Genomic DNA, 24,144 nt, shown 5'->3' on the forward strand with positions numbered 1-24,144 from the left:
TGGAAAAGTGGCTGTGACAGAGCTGGCATCACCTTGTTTCAGGTCTGGCTCTGACCCACAAAGAGTGATCAAAAAGGAAAACAGGGAGAAAAAGAAATCTCTGCTGGTCAGGGTGAAGCTGAGCCCTGTTGGAGCCACCATTTCTCTTCTGCCACCTCCCTTCACTCTGGACCTTGCAGTGGATGGGACTCCCAGCTATCTCCCCCAGCTTTGGAAATCCCCACCCTTCCTTCATGCATTAAACGCATCTGCCCCCTCGGATTACAGCCTGAATGGCCGTCTGCCCTGTCGCTGCCGCACACCAGCTCCATCACGTCACAGCTCAGGATTGCCAGGCCGCTGCTGCCTTTGTGCGGGCAGCGATTAGCCCTGCACGCATGAGCGGGCTGACCCCGCCGGGTGGGCAGCGGGATTTGCTGCTCCCCATCTCCCAGCCATGCCCGACAGCCTGCTCTGAAAAGGAGATCTCAGCCACTGTCGCTGCTAATCCCCACGCACGTGGGCTCCAGGCCAGCAGCCCCTATATAGACCCCTTCGGCTGTGCACCCGGGGCGGGTCTGCGGTGCAGGGGCAGGCGAGCGGGATGTCACTGCGGGTAAGCGCTGGGGACAGGCACCGGCACAGCCTGGTCTGTCTGATGGGTGATGGTGCAGGGTCAGGCAGTGGATAAAGGAAAGCAGCACAGATAATGCTGTAATGGGGTAATGCTGTAACGGGGTAATGCTGCCCCGACAGCAGCACTTCTGGCTTGGAGGGTTTAAGCTGAGACCAAAATAGGACCAGTCCTTTAGCAGAGGAGATCTGTGCTTTGCCATCCATCTCCACTGGGACAGCTGGCAGCAAAGAGGGAACTGCTGTTTCCTGTGTATGTGGTGTGTCTTTTCCTGGGGGTGTTGTAGTGATGACAAGCTAAGGGTCAAGGCAAGGCTAACCTGGGTGCTGCCATCACCACTCGCTGTTTGAAACCGTATTGTCAGCTCCATCAGCCCTCCGTGTTTCATGGGGTGAACACTGGTGTGGTCAGAGCCTTCAATGACCATGCACAGGTTCCTAAAGCCACCCTGCAAAAGTAGCCAAGCAGGAGGGCATGAGGTTGGTCATTGTCATGTTTCAGCTTCTGCCCCAAAAATGTGCATGTCCCAAAAATGCATTGGAAATGGGAAATCATGTCGGAGAAAGAAACAGGGGAATGAAAGTGCTGAGCTATGGGGAGGGAAAGCAAAGCATGCAGCTGGCAGGGGAGATGTCAAGGCTGGAGAGATTTTCCCAGTGTGAGTAATAAGTTTGGGAGAGGGAGATGCTCAGAAATGCAAGATCATTAGAGTGCTAAAAAAAAAAGGGGGGGGTGAAATGGCAAGCACTTCTTATTAAAATGAGTTATTTAATAAAACTATGAATTATTCAAAAAGGAACATTTTCCAGCTCATTTTATGCAAGTTTAACCTTGAAGATGGGGGAGGTGGGTTGAATGAGGGATCAGGCAGGAGCTAATGGGAAGAGTCATCCATGTAATGCTGGATGAGGACAGGCTAGATGCCATGTTACACCCATTCCTTGATCAGTCCTTGTCTTTCACACCCTGCTTCAAAGTATCACAAAGTTTTCTGCTTCAAATTTTGTATTGCCCAGGCAGGAAGAGGGAGCAGAGCATCTTTGTGCCCTGCCAACAATGAAGGCATTCAGGTTCTGCAATTTTTGCTCCCTGATCCCACCCAGTTCTTTACAAAAGACCTTGGGGGCAGCAAATCCCACCTCATCGACTGAAAGTTGTACAAACTTCATTTCATGTCACTTAGATCCCCTGAGATTATTTAGGAGTGAAAAAAAGGCAGGGACTGAGAGTGTGCCTGCATGAGAAGAGGGGAGGAAGGAGAAGATGATGAGAGGGTGAGAAAGATGGAGAAGTGTAAGGAATGAGCAGGGCTGTGCACCTCTCCCACCTTGCCTTGCTTCACCATCACCTCCTCAACGGCAGTTTGAGGCCCTGTACCCAGAGGGGATGTGTCCCGGTTGGAGCATCGTGGTCAAGGGCGAGACCAGCTCCAGTACGAGCATGTAAGGACATGGTCTGCTCGCAGGTCTCCTGGCTCAGGAGAGCCAGCAGCATCTCTCCACAGCTCTCCATTACTTCTTTCTCTTGCCATTTTAGGTTTGAAATTAATTTGCTCTGTGACCCCGGAGACCAAATTGCTCTCCACTTTAACCCCCGCTTCTCCAACTCCAGAATCATCTGCAACTCCTTCCTTGCCAACCACTGGGGGAAGGAAGAAGTTAATAACACCTTCCCCTTCGAAGCAAAGGAGCCATTCCAGGTAACCCTGTATCACTCCATGGGTGTCCTCAGGTGGGATAGGAGTGACCCAGCCAATATTGGGGTCCTCCTCATGGATCCTGCCACCACCATACCCAGTAACATCCCCTCTCTGGCTCTGTCTTCTGTAAATATTTCTGTTGTCCCCTGATTTTGCTGCTCATTTACACCCAACTCGGGCACAGACTTGCAGAGAGCCTCAGCAATAATCCCTGGATGCTGCATTTGTTTTCAATTTAGGCTTTGCATTATCACCAGCTTCTGCTATCACAAAGTGAAGAATGCAATTATTCTCTCCTTTTGCCCAAAGAGGGGGTGAGCAGCATGTGTATCGGCTCTGGCAGGATTTGAAGTGGCTTGTAGATGTATGTGCCCAGATCCAGGCACTCACTGACATGATGGCAGCAAGGTCCAGTGAGGATGTGTGGCCACATCGTGAACCTAACACAGTATCTCTTTCAGGTTGAAATCTACTCTGACCAGGACTATTTCCACATTTTCATCAATGAAAACAAAATCCTGCAGTACAAGCATCGGCAGAAGCAGCTTTCATCTATCACCAAGCTGCAGATTCTCAATGATATTGCCATTTCTTCAGTGGAAGTCACCAAACGAGGCCTTTACTAGAGAACAGAGTTGGGACAGTCTTGACACCATTCCACCTTAAGCTACTGATCCCGCTGGAGAGCATCTCCTCGTCTTCAGCACCCAACACATGTCATCACTGGCCAGGGAGATACTACGCATGTGTTCTCATAGTGGAAGCGATGGTCATTCCCATCGCATGCCACAGCACTACGGCACCAACCAGCCACGTTGCTGCCTGTAGCCCAGATCATTGAAAACCTTCTGCCCCTATAACTTAGGGTGCACAATGGGACTTGTAGGTTTTATCATCTTTGCTGTTGGGTAGCCTGACAGATCATGTCTGCCTCGAGTAGTCTGGACACCTCAATGTTACCCTAGAAATTACATTTGCCCAAAAATAGGGTGTAGTCCTCAGCTGGCCGTGTGGTGAAGGATGGAATGGGTGTGGATGTTAGGGGTGGGAAGGAACATTTATTTCCAGGACCTAGGTAAAAATGCTACCATATTTGCCAATAAAATCAAACAAGGAAATCCCTGCTGAAACGTCCCTCGCTGGGCTGATTAACTGAGTTATTCTTTCCCTGCAAACCTCCAGGCACAAGGTACAAACAAGGACTGGCACCTGGGCAGGGGGACACAGGCAGAGGGTTGCTTGTTTCCAGCACTGGGAAAATACTGCCATCTTGCTTTGAGGGCTAACACGAAATTAAGGTCCCTTGTAGGGGGATCAGGGTGATAAGAGTCAACTTGCAAGATATTTCCAGAGATTTCTTCCACCAACTGAGAGATGTTTGCTCAGCCTGAGTCCCGCCAACTCCAGGCTTGTTAGACAGACCCCAAGAGTGATGTAGTGGGTCAGAAAAGGGTAAAGCTTAAAGAGACGCATAAAAGCACATGGTCCCTTCATCATGCACCAGGAATGCAGCTGGACTCCAAACAAAAGGATGGGAGGAAATCAGGGTCTAGAAATTATGATAAGTTCAGAATGAACAAAGTACCATTATTCCTGTGAACGGTCTCTGGTTCTTCTCTTTGCTCTGCGTTCTTGTTTTCCTTTCTCCTCCATTTCAGTTGTCTTTCAAAACAGTCCACTTGTCCCTTGCACCCTCTTCTCTTTTTCACTCTCTTCTTCACTCTCTTCTTTGGAGCGCAACGTATCTCTGACTCCTTGACCAGGCCACAGCAGGCTATAAGATGTTATTTTTACTTTGTTTTAATTACGCGCATCATAAGATGCATAATGTCACAGTGTTAAATCTGAACAGGAACTCACTCCAAAAATGCAATTACAGCTGCCCCCAAATCACTCCTTTGTTCCTCAGACATAAGACAGACCACATTCCTGATGCAAAAGGCAAAGATGCTCTCGCCTTGCCAGTCCTTTCCATCAAGAAGAAATCACTTGGTAAGAGTCAGCCCTGGCCCATCCTTGCCTTTGGATGGGATCTCTGAAGGCCACAGCTTTGCTCCAGCCTTTTCTCAATGCTTAAATTGGCCACTCCCGGCTCTTCCCTCTATTTATAGTCCCAAGGGCTTATGAGGAAGAGGTGAGCATGTAGCCAACCACAACACAGGATGCCACAGAGCTGACATGAGCCTGCTAAAAAGTTTGTAATGTTTTTCCAGACCATAGAGAACACTAACTGGAAACCATCTTGTTCATGTGGTAGATTGCAACGGGAACACAAAATGGTCCCAAACAGTGCATCCTCCCTCAAAAAGAACAGAAAATACAGTTTGGCAATGGCCACAGTCTTCGTTGCAAGTCAGGAAGGTTGGAGTTGATGTGACTTCCTCTGGCCTAGAATAAATCCATCACCACCAGGACAAGAGGGTTGGCTCAAATTCTGGTTGCCATGATGTAATTCAGGGGTTCAACAAACTTTACTCTCATGACCATCCCGTCAGTAAAACAGGCACAAACACAGACAAAACCAGGCCCGCCGGGAACTCTGTGCCATATGTCTGATAATGCTGAATGGCATTTGAAAGAAATTGTTCTTTTTATTTGTGCTTCTTTGGGGATTGATAGAGACAGATCATTTTTCATGGAGGAAAAGTGATGAAATGATTTGCAAGGGTAATACTTTGTACTTATATGGCCGCAAACTCCATCTATAGCCACCGCTGCCGAAATACACCACAATTTCATTGTTCTCCAGAAGCGAGCACAAAGGACCGCAGACAAACAGGGCAAAAAATATTTCAAGTACAAATAAATAAAGAGATGCCACAAAAAATCAGGCAGCGGCAGAGATTGTGCCCTGACTCCTGAACATGTTCCCCTCGGCTTCTGCCAGCGGCTGATCTCACTCCGTTACCATCTGCACCAAGAGAGCCCAATCTCTCCTGACACATCCGCAGCACTGCCTCTGGCTCCAGGATTTTATCTGCTGCCTCCTCCAGCCAAAACACTCCCAAGGGTGAACAGGTCTTCAGAGCAAGAGAGGTCTGGGGAGATACAGAGCATCTCTGGGAGGAAAACTCCAGGGCTGGCTGTTTATAGCTGTTTTGCACAGTTTTATGGGGAATGAGAGATGCCCTCCAAGTCTGTGACCCTCATCTGCCCCTTAAGGAGAAACTGGAGGAAAATGAAGCCCCACAATTATGCTGGTCAATTAAACTCTGAGGAGCTCAGGAGAGGGTTTGGCACATCAGACTTGCCCAGAAGCATCACATGCTGGTATTGAAGTGATCAAAGGGGACAAACCAAGCCTTCTTCTAAATTTAAACCAGTTTTCCTATTCATGACCTGGGGTTTGAAACTGGGGAGAGAACGGGTGCAGATGAGCTCCTGCCCAGGGTATATTTTGGAGAGCTGGAGGCCTTTTGTAGGAGAAGGAGCAGAGACAGCTGGAGGTGCAGCTCTGGGAGGGACCAGCATTTCCCTGCCTAACCTAAAGGCCAGGATCAATATTTTTGCCATGGCTGATTGCAGCACAGGAGCCAGACTGAAACGCTTCCAGAGAGAGCAATTACTGCGGGACAGGATTGGGACTGTCCCAGACAGGATCTGCTTATAATGCAGCAGCTGCTGCCCTTCAAGCTTACACGAACTGGAGAGGCACACCTGAGAGAGAAGCGTCCCTCGTGAGGCAAAGCCAGCAGAGGTGGTGACCTCCCACGAGGGCTCTCCGTTTCCCACTGATTCTCTTCGTTTGGGTTGGATCTGCAGAGCTCAGTGAAATGCTCTGGCTTGTCCCCAGATCAATGAGAGGAAAATCAGACTCATAATCTTTCGTGCTTGAGCTGTGCCAGGACTCCCAGGGCCAAGGTCCCCTCTGGCAGTGTCATAGCGCTGCAGATCTCCTGCGGAGCATCTGCCGATGCACGAGCAGAGAGCGCTCCTTGGTGTTGCTGACACTGCTGGCAATCATCGCATACCACAGCAGCAAGCACCGGCAATTTCCTCACAGGCTGGTGAGCAAACGGCTCCCACGTCAGCGACAGTCACGTCTCATCAGCAGAGCAGCAGCCTGGAGACATCGGACTGAGTGATGCTGTCTCTGCCAGCCTTAGCAAGGGACACATGAATATCAGGCACTGGGACCTGCCTTGAGATAGGAAAGGCAGCATGAAAAAGGGCAAGGACTTGTTGCCAATGCAGCGGGAAAGACTTCTAGGACAGCACAAAAAAAGGAGAAAGTCATGCAGGTTGCATCTGCCTCATACCCACTTTCTGACTCCATGCTTACTTTTTTTTTTTTTGACCTGGCCACTCCTCTAAAACAACAGCAACAACAAACCCAAAAAGCTTGTGATGGTGGAGGTTCAGCTACTTACTCATAGCTAGAGGACAGCTCTGGTGAAGAAAGGCAGGAGGAGGGCAGTCATTAACTGTTTAACTGACAATTCCCTTTCTTCTCCCATTTCAATGCCCCCATGAGCATCTCCTGATGGACAGCAGAGCTGCACCACAGCAAAGATCTTCGCCTCCCCACTGATCCCAGGCAACTGTGTTGTGGTGCAGCTCAGTAATCCTGGTTCCACGTCTATGGCTTCTCTAATTTCCCACGTCCCCCACAGCCTTGGCCTCGGTTTTCTCAACACATTGCCACAGAAATAGCTGCTAGGAAGTGCAGACCTTATCAGCAATTACTTTCTTCCTTACATCTCTGAGCCCTTAGATAAGAGGTTGTTTATTCAACAACATGGGCTGTCAAACTCCTTAAATGCTCAGGAATCACAGGTGTTTGCTGGCAGGACTGAGGAACATGAAGGGCAAATATTCAGCCTTGTTTTGAAGAGTATGAGAAAAAAAACAAAGGAAAGGAGGAGTAACTCTCAGTTCTGGCTGCAAAGAAGCAGCTCTGAGGCACCAGGCAGCTCCAGATTGCAGCTGGAAAGGAGTCTCTGCTGGAAAGCAGAGGAATGTTTCTTTTATTGCATTTAAAAAGAGCTTTATAAAGGCATTTTAACTCTCACCATCTCCTTCCACAACCAGTTCAGACAGGAAAGTACACCTCTCAGCCCTGATCTTGCATGCATGGTGGCAGGTACCAGCTGCAGACATTAAGTACAGGCTGAAGAGGGATTATTTTCTGAAAGACTCATAGAATCATGGAATATCCTGGGTTGGAAGGGACCCATAGGGATCATTGAGTCCAAGATCTGCTCTAGAGGTTGAAGAATTGGAAGCTGATGGTATCATTCTATTTGGCAGCTGTTGCTGCACACCACTGCTGTCTAAGGAAAGGGTGACAGAAATTAGCCTGATGCCCAAATTTGCTGGTCCTCCAGTTCTGCAGTCTGTTCAAGACCCTCTTGCCAAAGCTCAATGCAATCTATCATGTTGCTCCTTCAAGCAATATGAACATAGCTGGCCAAATCTCTGACTTTACCAGAGCACAAGGCAACAGCCTATGGAGACCAGGATGCTTTCTCTGCACCGTCACACCATCGTAAGGCTGTCTGGGTCTCATAAAGCACTTTAAACCCACAGGGATCCAAGGAAACTATAAAGAGACAGAAGTATCATAGCACCCTTGTGCAGGTGAGGAAACCAAGGCACATGGAGGGAAGGAACCAGGTGGTTTTGCCTCCAGCCTAGTGCTCTCGCCCTGCAGCTCTTTGCCTGGCCACGTAGCCTGTGGGTAGGTTTGGCTGGGACTTTTTGTGATCAGAGGTTGCCCCAAGTCTTAATAAGCTAACAGGCTCAACGCTCAACCCTTCCCGGCCTGCAGCACAGATGAGCCAGCCACTTGTCTTAAATGAGGGGCCAGGGCTGCTGAGCAGCTCATTAGCCCAAGGAATTTTCCGTTCATCTGTACACAGGTATCATTGCTGTGGTCTCAGCTAGTAATCAGCATTTTTTCTAGTTTCTTTCATGCCCCAGCCCAAACAATGACCAAAGAGCCACCAACATCGCTTCATTTTCTTCCCCTTTCTTGATACACCACCTCTCCAAAGAAAGGCTTAGCAATTGCTGTGTGATTTATTGCACAAAAAGCTTGCTGGTTTCAAAAATTGGGAGTAAAACTGAGATGCGGTTATTTCACCTTCTAACCTTTGCCTTTGTGCTAAGCTCCAGCTATTGTCAGCTTTCATTTCTTGAAGTTGCTCTGCGCCGTGAGCACACGCTGGAAGCAGAAGGACAGACGTGGTCAGTGGTGATGAGAGAAGGTGATTGCACTTCCCACAAATTGCCTGAGTCGTCCCAGATGAGTCACTGCACAGAGAGAGGTGAGGCATTGTTACTAGAGAGAAAAAGTTTGCAACTGATCCTGACAGAGTTTAACAGCCTCTCAAAGCCTCTGCCTGCCTGATTTTCTATGAGTAGTTCGGGAGTTTCCCTCTAAAAAGCTGCCCAAAATAAATAACAGCTCACAGTTTTGTTTTGGTTTTATTTTTTTCCTCTCTCTTATCTTGTCAAAACATTAGAGCAGACTGCTGGAGAGCATTCAGACCCAGGATCACATCTCTCCCTGCTTCCCAGCTGATCCCCTCTCAAATCCAGAGAGCATAAAACCTAAGGATTTCCTGATCACAAGTATAAAATACAGAAAAGCTTATTTTTAAACACATAACACTTGATCACCAAGCCCTTGTTGCAAACATGCTCAACTTCTAATTCTTATTGCAACCTGATCCCTGGTGTATCTGCTTTGTGACAGCTACCCACAAAATATCGCCTAGGCTGAGAGTAAATCATCTTGCTCAGAAAGACAAACTCCCTCCTATTGTACTCTCAAAAATCTTTATCTCCTCCCTGACGCTAGCAGATCTGAGCCCTGAGAGTGTTTTTCTCAGAGCCTTTCCTTCCTGCCTCCCTGCCTTTCCCCTCCGCAAGCCTGTGCAGCTGGGAAGAGGCAAACGGTGGCAAATTTAAAGCCTTTGTCAGAGACTTCCCCCAGATGGCAATCAGCTGATGGAACCGAGAAAGCTTTGTCATCTGAAAGGCCCTTTATTAGCCTGTTGCACCTGGGTATAGAGCACCAGGGAAGCAATATCGTTATGCAAATCTGGCAGCGTGCAGGTAGAAGGATGGAGGACTGGCTGCCTCAGCAGCCCCTGCTCCGGGTATTGATTTCTCTGCCTCCCTTCTCGGTAGCGTCAGTGACAAACTGCTCAGACCACTGGAGTTACAACGGGGTGAAATGGAGCCCCACAAACCTCGATCAGACCACCACGTTTCCTCAGTTACCAAATCTGCTTGATTTGGGCTTTGCTTTCAGCCTGGTTCTAATTATACCTCCCCAGGGTTGATGGTGCCTGTATTGATCAAGAGGGTGAGACCACCGCATGGACACGGAGAAAAGCCCACCATTGCTTCAACTGATCCTGGATCACAGCTCGGGGTAGAGAAGGGCTGGGTGCAGGCAGTGTTAGGCGGTTGTGTTGCATGTCAGCTGCCATTCCTGCCAAGTCCTGGCTTCTCTTAACTTCTCAAAGACTTGATTTACCGGATGCTCAGTATCACTTCAAAACCTTGCCTGTAAATTTGAGCAATGAATTAAGGATCCACAGCACTGATTTCTCCTTTAAAAACCCACTTTGTTGTGTAGTACATCTCCATTTAGTGACTCTCCTTTTAACGAGATGGGGTCAAGTTCACTTGGTGTGGTCCTGGTTTTAAGTAGGGTCCCTGCAGGAGCACGTTCAGCCCTGCATTCCCCAGCCTGCTACTTCCCTGCACTTCCGCACAAACCAAAAGCAGAGATATCTGCAAGACAGATTTTTCAATCACACTAATGCCAAAATGGTGTTTCATTGTTCTTGAGTGAGCAAACATCGTATCAGACAAATTCTTCTGTACTAAATTATCTTTTTATTTCAGCCACTACATTTCCAGAGCACTCAATCTGAGAGGCTTCCAATAAAAAGGACGGAAGATAACGAATTTGGCACATATCTGTTTATGAAAACAGACATCAGTGAATATTCTCAGGCATAAAAATGCACACATTCTCCATTTAAAATCCTCCAAAGGACACTTGGAATAGTTTAAATGTTTCATTTTTTGATAGAGAGGGAAGAATAGCAGGAGAAGAAAGGGTTTCACTCTCATAAAAGTAATTACAAACAGCAAACACTAATTCCCAGATGTTTTTTATTTGTTTTGTGATTTTATTTTCAAAGAATCTTGAAGTGCACTTGGCATCTTCTGTGTATTGTCTTTGACTGTGCGCAGTGTCGGCCTCTTATCCCATCCTGGATTCACAGCCTCATCAATGTGCTGACATCAGCGAACGCCATGCCGGAGCTATGCCGAGGACCTGGACCGCAGTGCCAGAAATAGCTCGTGTCCCCGCTGAAACCGCGGTGCCAGAGCAGTGATGGCACGGGGACGGAGCAGCCACCGGCAGAGGGAGCGGCAAAGCCGGCTCAGAGGTCCCCCAGATCGATGGCACCCAGGATTGGGGAAGTTTTATTGCTGGGTTAGAGATTTGTAAGAACACATCCCAGAGAGGGACGGACACCTTTTTTTGTCCACTACAAGTTAGCAAACAGTGACGCTGTTACTCTCTCCCGATGAGACACAGGTTTTGGTATTACTGCTGTTTCTATCAAGCACTAGAAATGCTCACACAGACCCTCCTGGGCTGCAGCAGCAGCAGGGTCCCCGGGAGGGGGAAGGAGTGTGCGCAGCACAGGGGCTCGAGGAGCCTCCCTTACCCCAGGGTCCTCCTGTCTTCATGTCATCAGTCAGAAATTGTGAGGGGCAGAAGGGGTAAACGGCAATGAAACTGAGTTCTAGCCAGCGCTTTTCAAGGGCACTCTGACCAGCACCTCCCTGCAAAACCAGTGGGAACTGATTTATGATTTCACCAGTGCCACTGTTCCCCCTCTCACATCAAGCTGGGATGTGCTCCCAGCTCACCGTCTCTTCTCAAACACAAGCAGCACCCAGACAGTCCATCCTGGTAGCACCAATCCAGCTGCTGGTTGACTGAGACAGGTCCTAATTTAATTTCATCTCTGTGAAAGGAGCAGACCCCATCCCACCTATCTGCTGGGCAAGCACAGCACGGGGGAAAGCAGCTACATCCTCTAATCCCACGGCCTCAAAACAGGCTTTCAGGTCAAACCGTAGCAGCTGAGACACATCAGGTATGTCGGGGTACGCGCTGAAAGAAAGCTAAGAAACCAAAGTGCCCTTTGGTTAGGTGCCAGGCAGCGCACAGGGAGTCAAGGACACAGCTCTGCTGCGTCCACCCAGGAGTGTGCATTCCCCGTGGGGAGGCACTGCAGGCAGGAACACCCCTCCCAGAGCCCGGCTGCCAAACTGTGCCGCACGTACTCAGCACGGAGAAAAGTTAAAGTGGGGAGAGCACATGAGCTGCTGTAAGTAGATGCACAACCGGTGGAATTGCTCCACTTTCACACTCTCAAGGAGCTGGTCCATCTGGTCACCAGCATAAGCTGGAAAAGCCTCGGGGTGTCCTGAACTTACACCGGTTCTTGGGCCTGGGACAGTCAGAGCATCACTGCGGCTGTGTGACTCCCAGCTCGTGCTGCAGCGGGAGCAGGGAGGTTGTGCTGAGACAGCTATGCTAAATTTACCCCACCCTGGGACTCTGATGTGAAGGGAGCAGAGCGGGTTTGGACAGCCGTAGCAGGCTTGGGAGCTGTTGTGAATTTTTCTGAGATTCTGGCAAAGACCCAAAGTGGCTGACTCACTCCTCCTCTCAGGTCAGTTCTTCACAGCTGTAACTCCGGTGAGACCAGTGGGTTATTTCTGATGTACATTGCTGTACGAGCAGAGTCCAGTCCATTACCCTTGCTGGTGAAGGATGGCTCCTGTCTCCAGTGGGCTTTATTTAGCTTCCACCCCAAAGCTGTTCCGTAAGAGGGGAACCAATGTGAAAAGGGTACGGCATTTCTTTCTGTTGGAGATTCCCCATTGTGAGTTATTTGGTGACTTTGAACTTGTTAGAGTCAATGAACTCGTTATAATCAATGCCCTTGTCCTCTCTATCAACTGTACACAGCATATAGATTTGTCATTTGTTGTTAGAGATGACTTGGCATTTGGTGTTGTGTCAAGGGATGCAAAAGATTCATCCTAATTATATTGAACCATTGATCAACTTAGTAGTCTAGTCTAATATTTTAAAGTCTAAAGGTTCCTTAGCAGTAAATCATGCAGGTTACAAATAAAGTGCATGGGGAAAAAAAGAAAAAAAAAATAAGTTAACTGCATTTATTAGCGTGAACATTTGGAAGGTAACTACCTGGACAAAATACGTTCAAAGAGCCCTGGCACATTTCTTCACTCTCTTTCATATTCTGTTAATACCTTACCAAAACTGTTGACTTAAACACCTCCATTCTGTTGTTTTCTATGTCTAATGACAGGTCTGCTCTAGGGAGGCTGGGCAGTGGCTGGCAAGGGCTTGGGTGCATGGAGATTTCCAATTGCTAGCTTTGACCTGGCCTGTTTGCGACAGATCTATTTGCTTGTGGAGCAGCTGTGAAATTGCAGCAGATTTTAGGTATCCATGAGAGTATCCGTGCACTTCACTGCATAGAATAATGTGTACCTTGTGCTCTGGGCAACACACTATAATTAGTTTGTAGAAGTTGTTTGTCTCTGAAGATCTATAAATACACATACATAAAACTATAAGGGAATAAGCAGTCACATGCTTAAAGCAAATACATTCTAATGCAGAAGAGCTTTATACACTGATCACACCCCCTCTGCCAAATGTGGTTCCACTGCTGATCTTTCTTTCATTCCACGTAAGGTTGACCAAAAATATTTACTTTCTTCTTTCACATAAATAGACTAAAATGGATGGAGAATTTCCTGCTGAAATCAAGGGCATTCACCATTCAGTGACAAAAAGCCTCCACCTGGGCTGTTATTTGTTACCTTGCTCTCTCTCAGAGAAGGCAAAGAAAGAAAATAAAAAACAAACACCTCAGGCAGAGGTATCAGTTCCTCTTGTCAAACATTTCCCCCTGCAATTCACTAGCATCATGAGTCCCTCCTGTCAAAAGCTTCATTTTACAAACCAACCTTGTCCCCAACCAAGCCCAACTTTTTCAAGTGACTTTGTTCCATGACCCATTCTCCCCACTCCTTCAGTTTAAGAAAAAAGGCAAAAAGCCATGTTTCTTTCTGGAGTGCTCCTTCCTCGAGTGGGTTCCCACCAATCCCTGCTGTGGTGTTCACCACCGACGCACCGGCCTCTGCTGGGAAGCACAAAAGGGGGGTGGATTTGTCGGTGGAGTAGAAGTCAGCACTGAAGTGCCTGGTACCCCCCTGCCTTGCTGCAGGGGAGCCCGGGGAACCCACAGGGGAGGAGGAGGAGCGGAGAACACCAGAAAGAGTTCGGCGAAGCACATGCACGTCACTGCCTGTCCGGTCCCAGCCCGGCTCCTGCCCGGTCCTGCCCTGCCTGGTCCCTGCCCAGACCCGATCCCTGCCCGGTCCTGCCCAGCCTTGCCTGTTCCCTGCCCGCTCCCTGCCCGGCCCACGGGGAGCTGTCCCTTCAGCACCACGGCCGGGGCGGCACTTGGAGCCTGGCGGGACAGGCGGCTGGCACGACACGGCTCGGCTCGGCACGGCTCGGCTCGGCACGGCTCGGCACGGCACGGCACGGCACGGCTCGGCACGGCTCGGCTTAGCACGGACCGGCACGGCTCAGCCTAGCACGGACAGGCACGGCTCAGCTCAGCCTAGCACGGCTCGGCACGGCTCAGCCTAACACGACCCCGCCCGGGCAGGGACCGAACCCAGCCAGCACTCCTGGCGGAGGGGGGCTCCTCTGCGGGGCATGGCAAGAGGGGGGCGTATGGGTGTGCAAAGTGCGTGTGTGTGTGTGTGTGTGTGTGTGTGTACGTACACAGGGTGCGCGTGTGAGGGTGCAAAGGTTGAGCCGTACCTGCGTGTGCGAGGAGGGTGTGAGCGCGGGAGGTCGGGGAGTGCAAAGCGGGCGCGAACATGCAGAGGTGTGGGACTGGGTGGGGGGTGCCGGGGGTGGGTGTGCAGGGGGAGGGTGGTGCATGCACGCGCAGGGCGCCTGTGTGTGTGTGCAGAGGTGGGGTGTGCAAGAGAGGGAGGGGTGCGCAGGGCACCTGTAGAAAGGTGCGTGCAGCCAAGTGTTTGCGAGGGGAGTCTGCACAGAGCGTGTGTGTGCGCGGGTGCGTGTAAGCGGGGGGGTCTGTCAGCGTGCGCGTGTGCCGGGAGTGCGTGTGTAGGGACGGTGGGCTCTGTCGGGGGTCGGCGTGCAGGGTTGGAGCGTGCGTGTGTTCGGGCGGTTGTGGGACAGGTCCGTACAGAGGGCCGTGCGTGTGTGCGGGGACTGCGTGCGTGTGCAGCCCCCTGCGTGTGCCTGTGCGCGCGCCGCGGTGTGTGCGGGGCGCAGGGGCCGCGCGGGTGGCGGCCGCGCGCCGCAGGGTGGGCGCCGGGCTCGCGGCGCCGTGGGTGCGTGGGTGCGAGTGCGTGCGTGTGCCAGCGGGTCCTGCGCTGCCCGCACACGGCAGAGCCGCCGGCGGAGCCGCCCGCGGGAAGAGCCCGGCCCGGCGCTGCCCGCCCTCCGCCCGGTGAGTGCCGCCGCGCCGCGCCGCGGGACCGGGGGAGAACCCGAGGAACCGGGGACCGGGAGGGGAAGCCGGGGGTCTGGGGGCAGCCCGGGACCGGGGTCCGGCAGCGCGGCCGCGGGGCACGCAACTTTCCCGGGAGGGAGGCGAGTCGCGGCGTGCCGCGGCCGGGGCTGCTCTCCCGGGGTGCGGGGGGGCACCGCGGCCCCTTTGCCCTCTCCCCGCCCGGAGGGGCCGTCGCCCCGCGGCCGGGCACGGAGCTCCCCGCCGGCCGCGCCGCCCCTGCCCGGCCGGTGCCCGCGGAGCCGCGCCGCGCTGCACAGCCCGCCCTCCCCAGCGCTCACGGCCGCCTCTCAACTAAGTTGCCGAGAAGCCATTTCTGACCCGGGAAGGGAAAAAAAAAACCAAACCACCATCGCCAGGAGCCCGCTCTCATCCCTTCTCTCTGCACCCTCTTTTGCAGGCGCGGCTGGTCCCAGCTAAACATGCCAGGAGCGCTGAGGGCAGAGCGGCAGGCTCTGCCCCGTTAGCCCGGGGTGCCTGGGGGGACTCAGCCATGAATTCCTCCCCCCCCGCCCCCGGCGCCCCCCCCGGCCCGCTGCAGCTCTGGCAGGAGGAGAACCAGACCCAAGGTGGGCTCTGGAACGGGAGCCAGGAGCTGGGCTGGGAAGAGCTGGAGAAGATGCTCTTCCTCTTCGCGAAGGAGCCCGTCACCATCAGCCTCACGGCGATGTACCTGGTGTCCTTTGTGGTGGGCTTCGTGGGCAACATCATGTCCATCAGGGTGCTCACTCGGAAGCGCCGGAGTCGGGTGTCCAGCCTGAGTGCCACCCGCAGCCTCCTCATCAACCTGGCAGTGTGCGACCTCATGGTGGTGTGTGTCTGCATGCCCATCACCGTGGGCAACCTCATCTACAAAGCCTGGGTGTACGGGGACTTCCTCTGCCGGGCGGTGCCCTTCATCCAGGCTGTTTCTGTCTCCGCCAGCGTCCTCAGCCTTACCGTCATCAGCGTGAACAGGTACTACAGCGTGCACAACCCACTCAACGCCCGGTCTTTCTTCACCCGGAAAAGGATCCTCAGCACCATCCTGGTGGTGTGGCTGTTGTCCTCAGGGATATGCATGCCCCTCATCTTCATGAACAAACGGGATGAGATCGGGGTGGTGGAGGGCTTGCCTCTGGTGTTTTCCATCTGCAGGGAGATTTGGCCTCAGGAGAGGCTCAAGCAAGCCTACAACTTTCTGCTCTTCTGTGCCCTCTACTGCCTGCCGGTCCTGTTCAACATGGTCATCTGCTTCCTCACGGTGCGCCGGCTGTGGAGCCGCAGCAGCCAGCTGAAGGAGAGCACTGCCCTGAACCGATCTCTGCCAGCTTCCAGGCTGAAGATCCGGAAGAAGGTAGCGCAGATGGTGGTGGCCCTGGTCCTGCTGTTCGCAATCTCCTGGCTGCCCGTCTACCTGATGGACATCTGGATCGATTTCAACATCCCTAAATCTTTGCAGGATGTGACTCCTTCTCCTTGGATCCTGCAGCTCAGACCTTTTGCCCAGTGGCTTGGCCTCACCAATTCCAGCCTCAACCCTATATGCTATTGCTTTGTTGGGAACCTCTACAGGTCAGCCAAGGAAATGAAGAGCAAATACCACCAAAGAATGGTCTCCCTCTTTAATTTCTCTCTGTCCGAAGGGACAACCCGTTCCTCAGTCCCAGAGTTGCTCTCTTACCGGAGCTCAATGGAGCCTGCAAGGAAAGGATCCTCCGCCACCCCCACCATGGGCAGGAGATGTCAGGAAGGTCACGGCCATAAGAACAAGTGTGGACGCTTGAACTCCTGCCAGCATCCACCTCTGAACACTGTCTCCAGTGAGAACACTTCCCTGTAATTCTGCTCAGGAAGAGCACCTCATACCCTCATCTGCATTTAATGACTCTTTAGAGGTCTTTCTGAACCAGGTATTTTAATGATGGGGAAAAACTTTCTTCTAATCATCACCAGTTCAAAAATACTGAGACAGGGAAAGAAGCAAATTACGAGAGAAAAAGATGACATATTTTAACTCAGATCAAGTTTTAAGACAAAAGATTTTTACTGGGGACAACTAGATGTGTAGCCTGCTGCCCAATTAAATAGATCAACTTCCCAATGAGTGATCTCTCCCCGCAGCTCCATCTCTGGATGCAGAGATGCCGTATGGGTACCGCGATGATGTGACTGCTTGCTGCTGCTCACCCTGTGCTGATAAAGAGCAGCGATAAGAGGCACTCTCTGCTCCAAATCCGTCAGTTGTAGTTGCAAGCAGTGAAGAAATTCCAGAAACAGCATCATAAAAAGTAATAGTAGTGGAGAATTTCACACACTTTACCACTTGAGATTTCATTGTCTGATCATATTGTTTCACTCCTCCATGCAAATAAATTCTGATGTGAAGAGGCAGTGCCAGAAGTACTAAAGCAACCATCGCCACTCCACATTTGGGAATTCAGAAGGAATAACGTGGCCTCAGAGGTGATTTAGGAAGTGCAATAGGAAAATATTCTTTGGGCATCAGCTCTCTTTCTTACAGCTATGCTCCTGCGAGTGGAGCGGGAAGAACCGGGCATCTATTAAGATGATTTGCACTTGAAAAACCAGACCTTGTTCAGCTGTGTCTGTACCAAAGGCATGTGAAAATAAAAATAGGAAGTGGTTTATAGCTAATAAAATCAAATCAACTAATGCAATGCCATTTGTCTGGGAAGGAGAGAATCAAAGTGCTTGCTTTTCCTGCGGATCAGAAGTAGGTTAAAACCTGTTTCTTCCATCATCTCCTTTAAAGGAGGCTTTGATAAATAAATTGTATATTTTTATTACGTTAGCATCGAAAGGCCCCACTAAAGCTTGAGAATTCGATCGCGCTGAGCACTGGATCTGTATTCATAAAGAAAGGAAAGCTTTCTCCCAAAGATCTAAATGAAAACACATCCGGCCTGGCAACAGGTGGGAGAAAAAAAATACAAAAAAGACCCAAAAGGCTGGAATAAAACTAGAGATCAGCCCCTTCCCTGTGCCTGCCCAATGCTAAGTGTGAAGGGATGCACACCGTCTCCTGGCACCAGAAGAGCCCGTGCCCCGGCTACTCGTGTACCTGCGCCCGGCGCAGCAGGGCTCTCCTCTCGGCAAGCCCCAGAATGAACACAGCAGCCTTCCGGGGAGAGGATTTTGCATTTAATGGAACTCAGGCTTTTGATGACTGGGGGCATTATTTTTATTACTGAACAAGGGAATGATGGTCTGGGAAATCTAAGTTTCAAATAATATCCTTCTGCCTTGTAGGGAGCCTTTTGCTCACCCAAAAAACCCCACAAACCCACCCCCCCCAAAAAAAAACCAACCAAAAAAAACCCCAAAACAAAACCAAAACACCCACAGGATTCCCACCTTTGCAATGATCGCACAATAACATTTTATGTTACTAATGATCTGCCTGGAAAACAAAAGATTCCTCCTTAACAGACACTGCCATCCACAATTTGTATTCTCTTTTTGTGTGAACTACAAAGAAATTACAACTACCCAGATTTACTTTGGGTGAGAAATAGCTTTTATGTGTGCTGGGAGATGAGAACATCTGCATTTTTGCAGGTGATATAGGAGTGTACTGCTTGATCTTTTAGTAGCTGTGGAGAAAAGCCTGTGAAGATTTTATTTCCTCTTTCAAGGCATATTTTTAGGGCTGGCAAAATGCACCAGGCTGAGGAGCATTAAAAGCTTGTTCCGAATGCCCACTGACTCCAGGTCCTGGAAACAGATGTCCTCCAGCCCCGGACCAGATGTGACACAATACCAAAACTTCCCTACATTGCCCTGGCCAATGCATTTAATCCTGCCCTGAATAAACCACAAAGGACAGACCAGGGAGACGCCAGCTCTGTCCCATGTGGTGGCCCAGCTCTGAAAATGGCCAGGAACAAATGATGCAATCAAAGGTGCAAGAAATCCACATTTTAAAGTATCCCAAAGGAGAATTACTTTTTTTTCTCAGTTCACGAGCTGTTGCCTGGGTCCTGCCCTGAAAGTCTCTGTACCCTCCACGGAGGCAGAAATACCAGGGACTGTCGGTTCTCCTGAAGCCTGTGCCTTCCCCTCCTGATGCAGATGCCCATGCCTTTCTCCAGCCCCACAGAGCTCCTCACCACCAAGATACACTGTGGCAAGGGCCACTTCCACTGGGGAAGTTCATCTCCTCTTCACGCTTTGAAATGTATTTTCCAGTTTCATTCAGTGTTCCTGTTTTCCTATAATAAAGTTGAAGTGCACACTTTAACTCCTCTTTGTCTCCCTCGGTCGCTCTCTCCCTATCCCCCACGCTCCAACCGCTTCTCCGCTGTTTCTGTAGAGAAATCTCCCCCTGCCTCTCACCTATCGCTCTTTGCCTGCGAATTCCCCTCACTCTAACGACCCATTCATGTCTTCGCTCCTCTGATGAAAAGTCCCTTCCTGCCCTGCTGATTTGAATGACTCCTTTTGTGTTGCAGACACCTGTTTGCGATGGAGAACGCTGATTTATTTTGCACGGCTTACCCAACGGCTGCCAGGTAGTAATGAATTTTGGTCACTATCACCCAAGGGTAAAAGAGAAGCAGTGACGTCAATGTGAAAGCCGCACAGCATCCCGTGAGCCGCCCGGGCTCTGGCAGTGATTTTATTAACCTGAACAGGTCTGTGTAACGCAGCAGCGCCTGGGTGACTCATGCTGGCACTGAATGAGGTGAAACCTCAGCATTTGAGAAAGTGGCTTTTTTCCCCTCCTATCTGATAAAACATCTCTTTATATTGAGGGCTCAGAAGACATCTGAGGGTCCTCTGGGCCACACAAGCTCCTTGTTTCAGATGGCAGGCTCTTTGACAGGCATTCAAGGGACTCCTCGAAGGCCCTTCGAGGAATCAGGAGCAGACACGGCTCTGGCTGGTGAACACAGATGGTTTCCTCAAAGGAGCTCGAACCGAACGTCTCGCACTTGGTGTGTGGTTGAAGAAATGTGTTTCTCTCTAAATGCACAAAGGCAGACTGGAAATGTGAATTTTAGATGTCTTGAGGACAGTGTTTTCCCGCAGCAATGCTGCTAATGCATCTCAGTCCCACTCTTCCCCCCATGGATCTTTCTTCTCTGCTTTGCCATTTGAATCAATACAGGCATTTTACCACATTATTAAAATAGGATGTTTAAAACAGCTTTACTTGAATCCCTTTGCTGCAGTAAAGACATGGAGAGAGTTGCTGTTCAGTAACTCTCTCTGGGAATATCCCATGATCTGTTCTTGTACTGTCAGTATGGTCTCAAAGACGCTACAGGTTTATTTTCTGCCTGTGAACCACTGGAGAGATGAAAAAAGAGATAATCTTTCGTATGAGGTATCATAGAGGTACATACAATCAGGACTGGTACGTAGCTCTCGTATGGAGAACGATGAATCACTGTTTCTTATAATAAAATACTCGGGGGGAAGCCAGTGAAATGATCAGACAGCATGTGTAGGGGCAAGGCAGCACCTTCTCCCACACCGAGCAGCAGCTGAGCTCACGGGCAGGGGAGGTGGTGAGTGCTGAAAGCAATGAAAAGGGTTCAAGAGGAGACTGGACTGTTCACAGCAGAAAGGGCCATCAAGGGCTATTAAAAACAACGATGCAACTTTTGGCTTAGAGAGCATTGGGTATATGACCTATAATTCCCACCTTTGCTCCTTCCCAGGTCACGTGCTACTGGCCACCATTGGGAGCAGGAAGCTGGGCTGAGCATCGGTTGGGCTATTGGGTACCTTGTTCTTACGTCCCTATGCAAAAAAAGCTCCACTTTAACCTGAGTCCTGTTTTAAAGAGTGGGAGGAGAGCGGGGGGTGATTTCAGACCGGGCATAATTTGACCAACAGTAAGACTTTACAGGACACAGTCATCTGGAGGTAGGACACGTTAACGCTGACGCAGCGCAGGCTGGGAAACGCTCGCTCAGGCACTTTCAGAGCGAGAGCTGAGCAGTCCCAGCGGACAGTGCACGGTGCCCACTTCGGCGCAACGCAACAGAAATAACACATCCGTCCCTCCTCTAATATTCATCAGCCCTCTCGGTGGGTCAGAACCTTCACTGCAACAACCCCGAGCATCCCAGAAAGAAGAATGTCCTCCAGAGGGAAACCTCTGCCTATTGGCATTCTACATGTTAGACTTCTTGATGCTGGGATTCAAACTAGGATGGAAGCTGGCTGGTGAGTTATCTGCATCATCAGTAGCCCCCAGCACAGTTCCCGTGTCTCCTCCTGCACTCCCCCCCACCACAGCACACCCCATACACAAACACCTGAGCTCTCCTGACTTGAAATATCTAAATGAACAGGGAGAGCACAGGAGTTGCCTGGGTTTCGAGTGCATTGCAATGTCCTTGCTGTAAAGAACCAGAGAATTATCAGTGCAAATTTTCTAGGAAAAATCAGCGCAGTTCAGTTTACCTTTGTGATTATATTCAGCATGAAAACAAATAACTGGAGGCTACTAGAAGAACAAATAAAAGAGCAGCTATGAGCAGGTACGACCAAGGAGATCACTGGAGCCCCCTGGGAAAGAGTCAGTCTCCAGGAAAGCACCACTCACCTGGCACGTACGTGGATGGTATAAGACTTTCCCAAACTTTCTGGGAATGAATGACTAGTGGTTAGGTCAGTCCCAGGGGCACAGGAATTGCAGGCGTTGCTTTTTCCACCTGCTAAACATGTTTAGGTAAAGTCCCAGGACTGAGAGGTGACACAACGCAGCTGTAACGTCAATGCAGTCTCATGCAACCACCTACCCCAAAGCTTCCCTGCCGGCCTGTGATGGAGGCTCCTGGCTGCCCTGATTTAGGGATTTTTTTTCATTCTTAGCTTGAATCAACCGCGAAAACTGGGGCAGAGGAGGAGCCACGCTAGGATAAGTGCCCAGTCTGGAGGGGGAAGGATGCTGCTTTCCACCTTACAAGGGTATCTGCTCACTAAAGGTTGTGAAGCAGTCATATAATTTAATTATTTCATTAACGTTTTATTCAAATAATAATTTTAAAATATTTCAGCAATAAAGATGGCTTCAGCACTTACAGAAAACATTTTTTTCAAGTGAGGAATCTACACCAGAGTCTTCCTATGTGGTGTCTCTTGCTGATTGCAAGAAACCCCCCCGAAGAAATCAGCGCTGGAGCACACTGGTGAGGAGCTGGCTCAGGACCGCCAGAGCAAGGGGCACTGATTACCTTGTGATTATCCTCACCGCATGGGGAAGGGGAAGTCTCATGGAGCTGCAATGTGACCTTTGATTTGAAATGTTTTCTATGCTCAACCTTTTCCTCTTACCTCATCGTACCCTAAGACCTCTGGTTCATGTTGCAAACAGGGGGAGAAATTATCCAAGGAGACTGTATTTTTAAAAATGTATATGAAATATTTCTGCACCTGAAAGACCCAGGAATTAACAGCTTGTCCCCATATGCCTTACCCCTGCCTCTGCACATTTTTATGGTAACAGACAGATACTGCGGAGCACAAAATGGTGTGTGGGCTATAGGATAAAATCACCAAACTTTAATCATTCCTTAACCAGGCGTGCATTTCCCAGCCGCAGCACCCTGCCAGGCTCCCTGAGCCCAAGCTGCAGAGCAGCGAGCGGTCGGCACCGCTGACAGCCAGGCTCTTGCTGTCCCGTCCGCCTGTCAGCTTGGCCTTCCCCTGCCCCTGCAGGAGGTGGATTGTCCGTGCCAAGCCGGGTCTCTCGGCTCTGCACCTCCAAACACCGAGGACCGTGTCCTCAAGCAGAGCCGCCGGGAGGGATTCCCGGGCTGGATCCCATGCTCCATGAAACGGGCTTGGCCACAGCCCGGGGGGTCTGTTGCACTCCGCTGGTGCAGGCTGGGGGGACTGAACTATTCTCGTTTCTAATCACCGCAGCAAGGCTGAGCTCGTGGAAGGCGGCTGAGAGGACCCGCCGACCACGAACCAGCGATGCTCCAGCATCTCTGGGCAGCTGCACGGGTGTGCTGCTACCCCAGGTGCCACATAGTCTTTGTCTGTCTTCATTTTCCACTCGAGGTGTTTTTAGTCAATCCTTGCTTTCCTCTCCTCAGCCATTCACCCCGAGAATGGAGCTGCTGAATCGAGAGCGGTATGAATGGGTCTTTAAGCAGATGTATCCCATTACCTGGTGCTCACAAGTCATGAGCTGTTATTTCTCGGTGCGAGGAAAGAAACTGTGGCAAAACATTCAGGAAACAAGCTAAAGAATAAAAAGGGGAATGAAAAAAAATCCAGACAGGGAAATAAAACCATCTTAAGGCAATTACCTGGGAAGAAATAGAGCTGCCAAGGATATTAAAGCTCTCACACACCTGCTAATCTCTTCTGATAAAAGTCTGACTGGCTAAACTAATAACACTATTAAATCTGCAATAATCATTACCAGAGGCAGCCCAAGGATCTCACAAAGCCGCGTGCCTGGAGGAAGACCATTTCCAGCTGGTGCGCAACCAGCAGCAGGTCAGTGGTACCTGCACCTGAGATGTCGGTGTAATTGCTGAGTGGCTGGGACTCAGTAACCTCCCTAATTGCCTCCCTCAGCTGAGAACTGAACCCGAATTTCCTAAGGCTCCATCCAGCACTCCTGCTTTTTCAGACTGTTCTTCTGGGAAGCACAGGACAAAACAAGAAGATCCTGCACAGCCTCACAGTATGGATCAGTATTTGGGGTGGGCTGACTCGTAAACTCTCCACAAAGGCTGGGACGTTCTCCTTCAAAAGCTAACAACGTAACACAGCCTCTGGCAGAAATGCACCAAGAAAAGGATATGCAATAGCAAAAGTATCAAAAATCCTCTTCCTAAATCCCCGTGGCAGGTGCAAAGCTGCAGTTTGCTCCTCTGCAAGCGGGAGGAGAAGCAGGCTGGGGTGGGATGAACAGCCCACGCGGTGACCCTGGCACATCGAGGAGGAGGTGTATCCACACAGCATCACCGACGGATGATCAAGAGTTTGTGCAAAACCAGTTTTGATGCCGTCACTTCCAGCGCAGCTCCCGAGTGCCCGCAGAGACGGTGGGGATGCTGCTTCCTGCGTGGCAGCAGAGCGTGCGCAGGTTACCTGCTGCCGGAGAACACGCAGGTCCTGCGCCTCTCGCGTTCCCTCTCCACCACCGTTGACTTCAGCAGAGTTTCTTCTGATTTATACCAGCAGATTAGTGAAGCCCACAGTGAATGAAATAC

General features: G+C 50.5%; 2 protein-coding genes across 2 annotated transcripts; both read left to right on the forward strand.

Moving 5' to 3' along the window:
* Positions 1-583: 583 nt before the first annotated feature.
* GRIFIN (galectin-related inter-fiber protein) lies at positions 584-2,956 on the forward strand. Its single transcript, XM_010300052.2, has 4 exons — positions 584-595; positions 1,976-2,055; positions 2,150-2,312; positions 2,774-2,956. Exons 1-4 carry the CDS (start codon positions 584-586, stop codon positions 2,936-2,938), a joined length of 420 nt encoding a protein of 139 aa, XP_010298354.1. The 3' UTR covers positions 2,939-2,956.
* Positions 2,957-15,446: 12,490 nt separating this feature from the next.
* LOC104634079 (galanin receptor type 1) lies at positions 15,447-18,178 on the forward strand. The gene has a single exon (XM_010300506.2). It carries the CDS (start codon positions 15,447-15,449, stop codon positions 16,773-16,775), a length of 1,329 nt encoding a protein of 442 aa, XP_010298808.2. The 3' UTR covers positions 16,776-18,178.
* Positions 18,179-24,144: the final 5,966 nt, after the last annotated feature.

Source organism: Balearica regulorum, chromosome 15 (genome assembly GCF_011004875.1).
Source record: "Balearica regulorum gibbericeps isolate bBalReg1 chromosome 15, bBalReg1.pri, whole genome shotgun sequence".
NCBI classification, from domain to species: domain Eukaryota; kingdom Metazoa; phylum Chordata; class Aves; order Gruiformes; family Gruidae; genus Balearica; species Balearica regulorum.

Excerpts from the sequence above, each read along its gene's own strand:
- LOC104634079 (XM_010300506.2), top strand. The coding sequence starts at position 15,447 with ATGAATTCCTCCCCCCCCGCCCCCGGCGCCCCCCCCGGCCCGCTGCAG.
- GRIFIN (XM_010300052.2), top strand. Across the intron at positions 2,056-2,149 it reads ACCAGCTCCAGTACGAGCAT|GTTTGAAATTAATTTGCTCT; the intron begins GTAAGGACATGG and ends TTGCCATTTTAG. Across the intron at positions 2,313-2,773 it reads AAGCAAAGGAGCCATTCCAG|GTTGAAATCTACTCTGACCA; the intron begins GTAACCCTGTAT and ends TATCTCTTTCAG.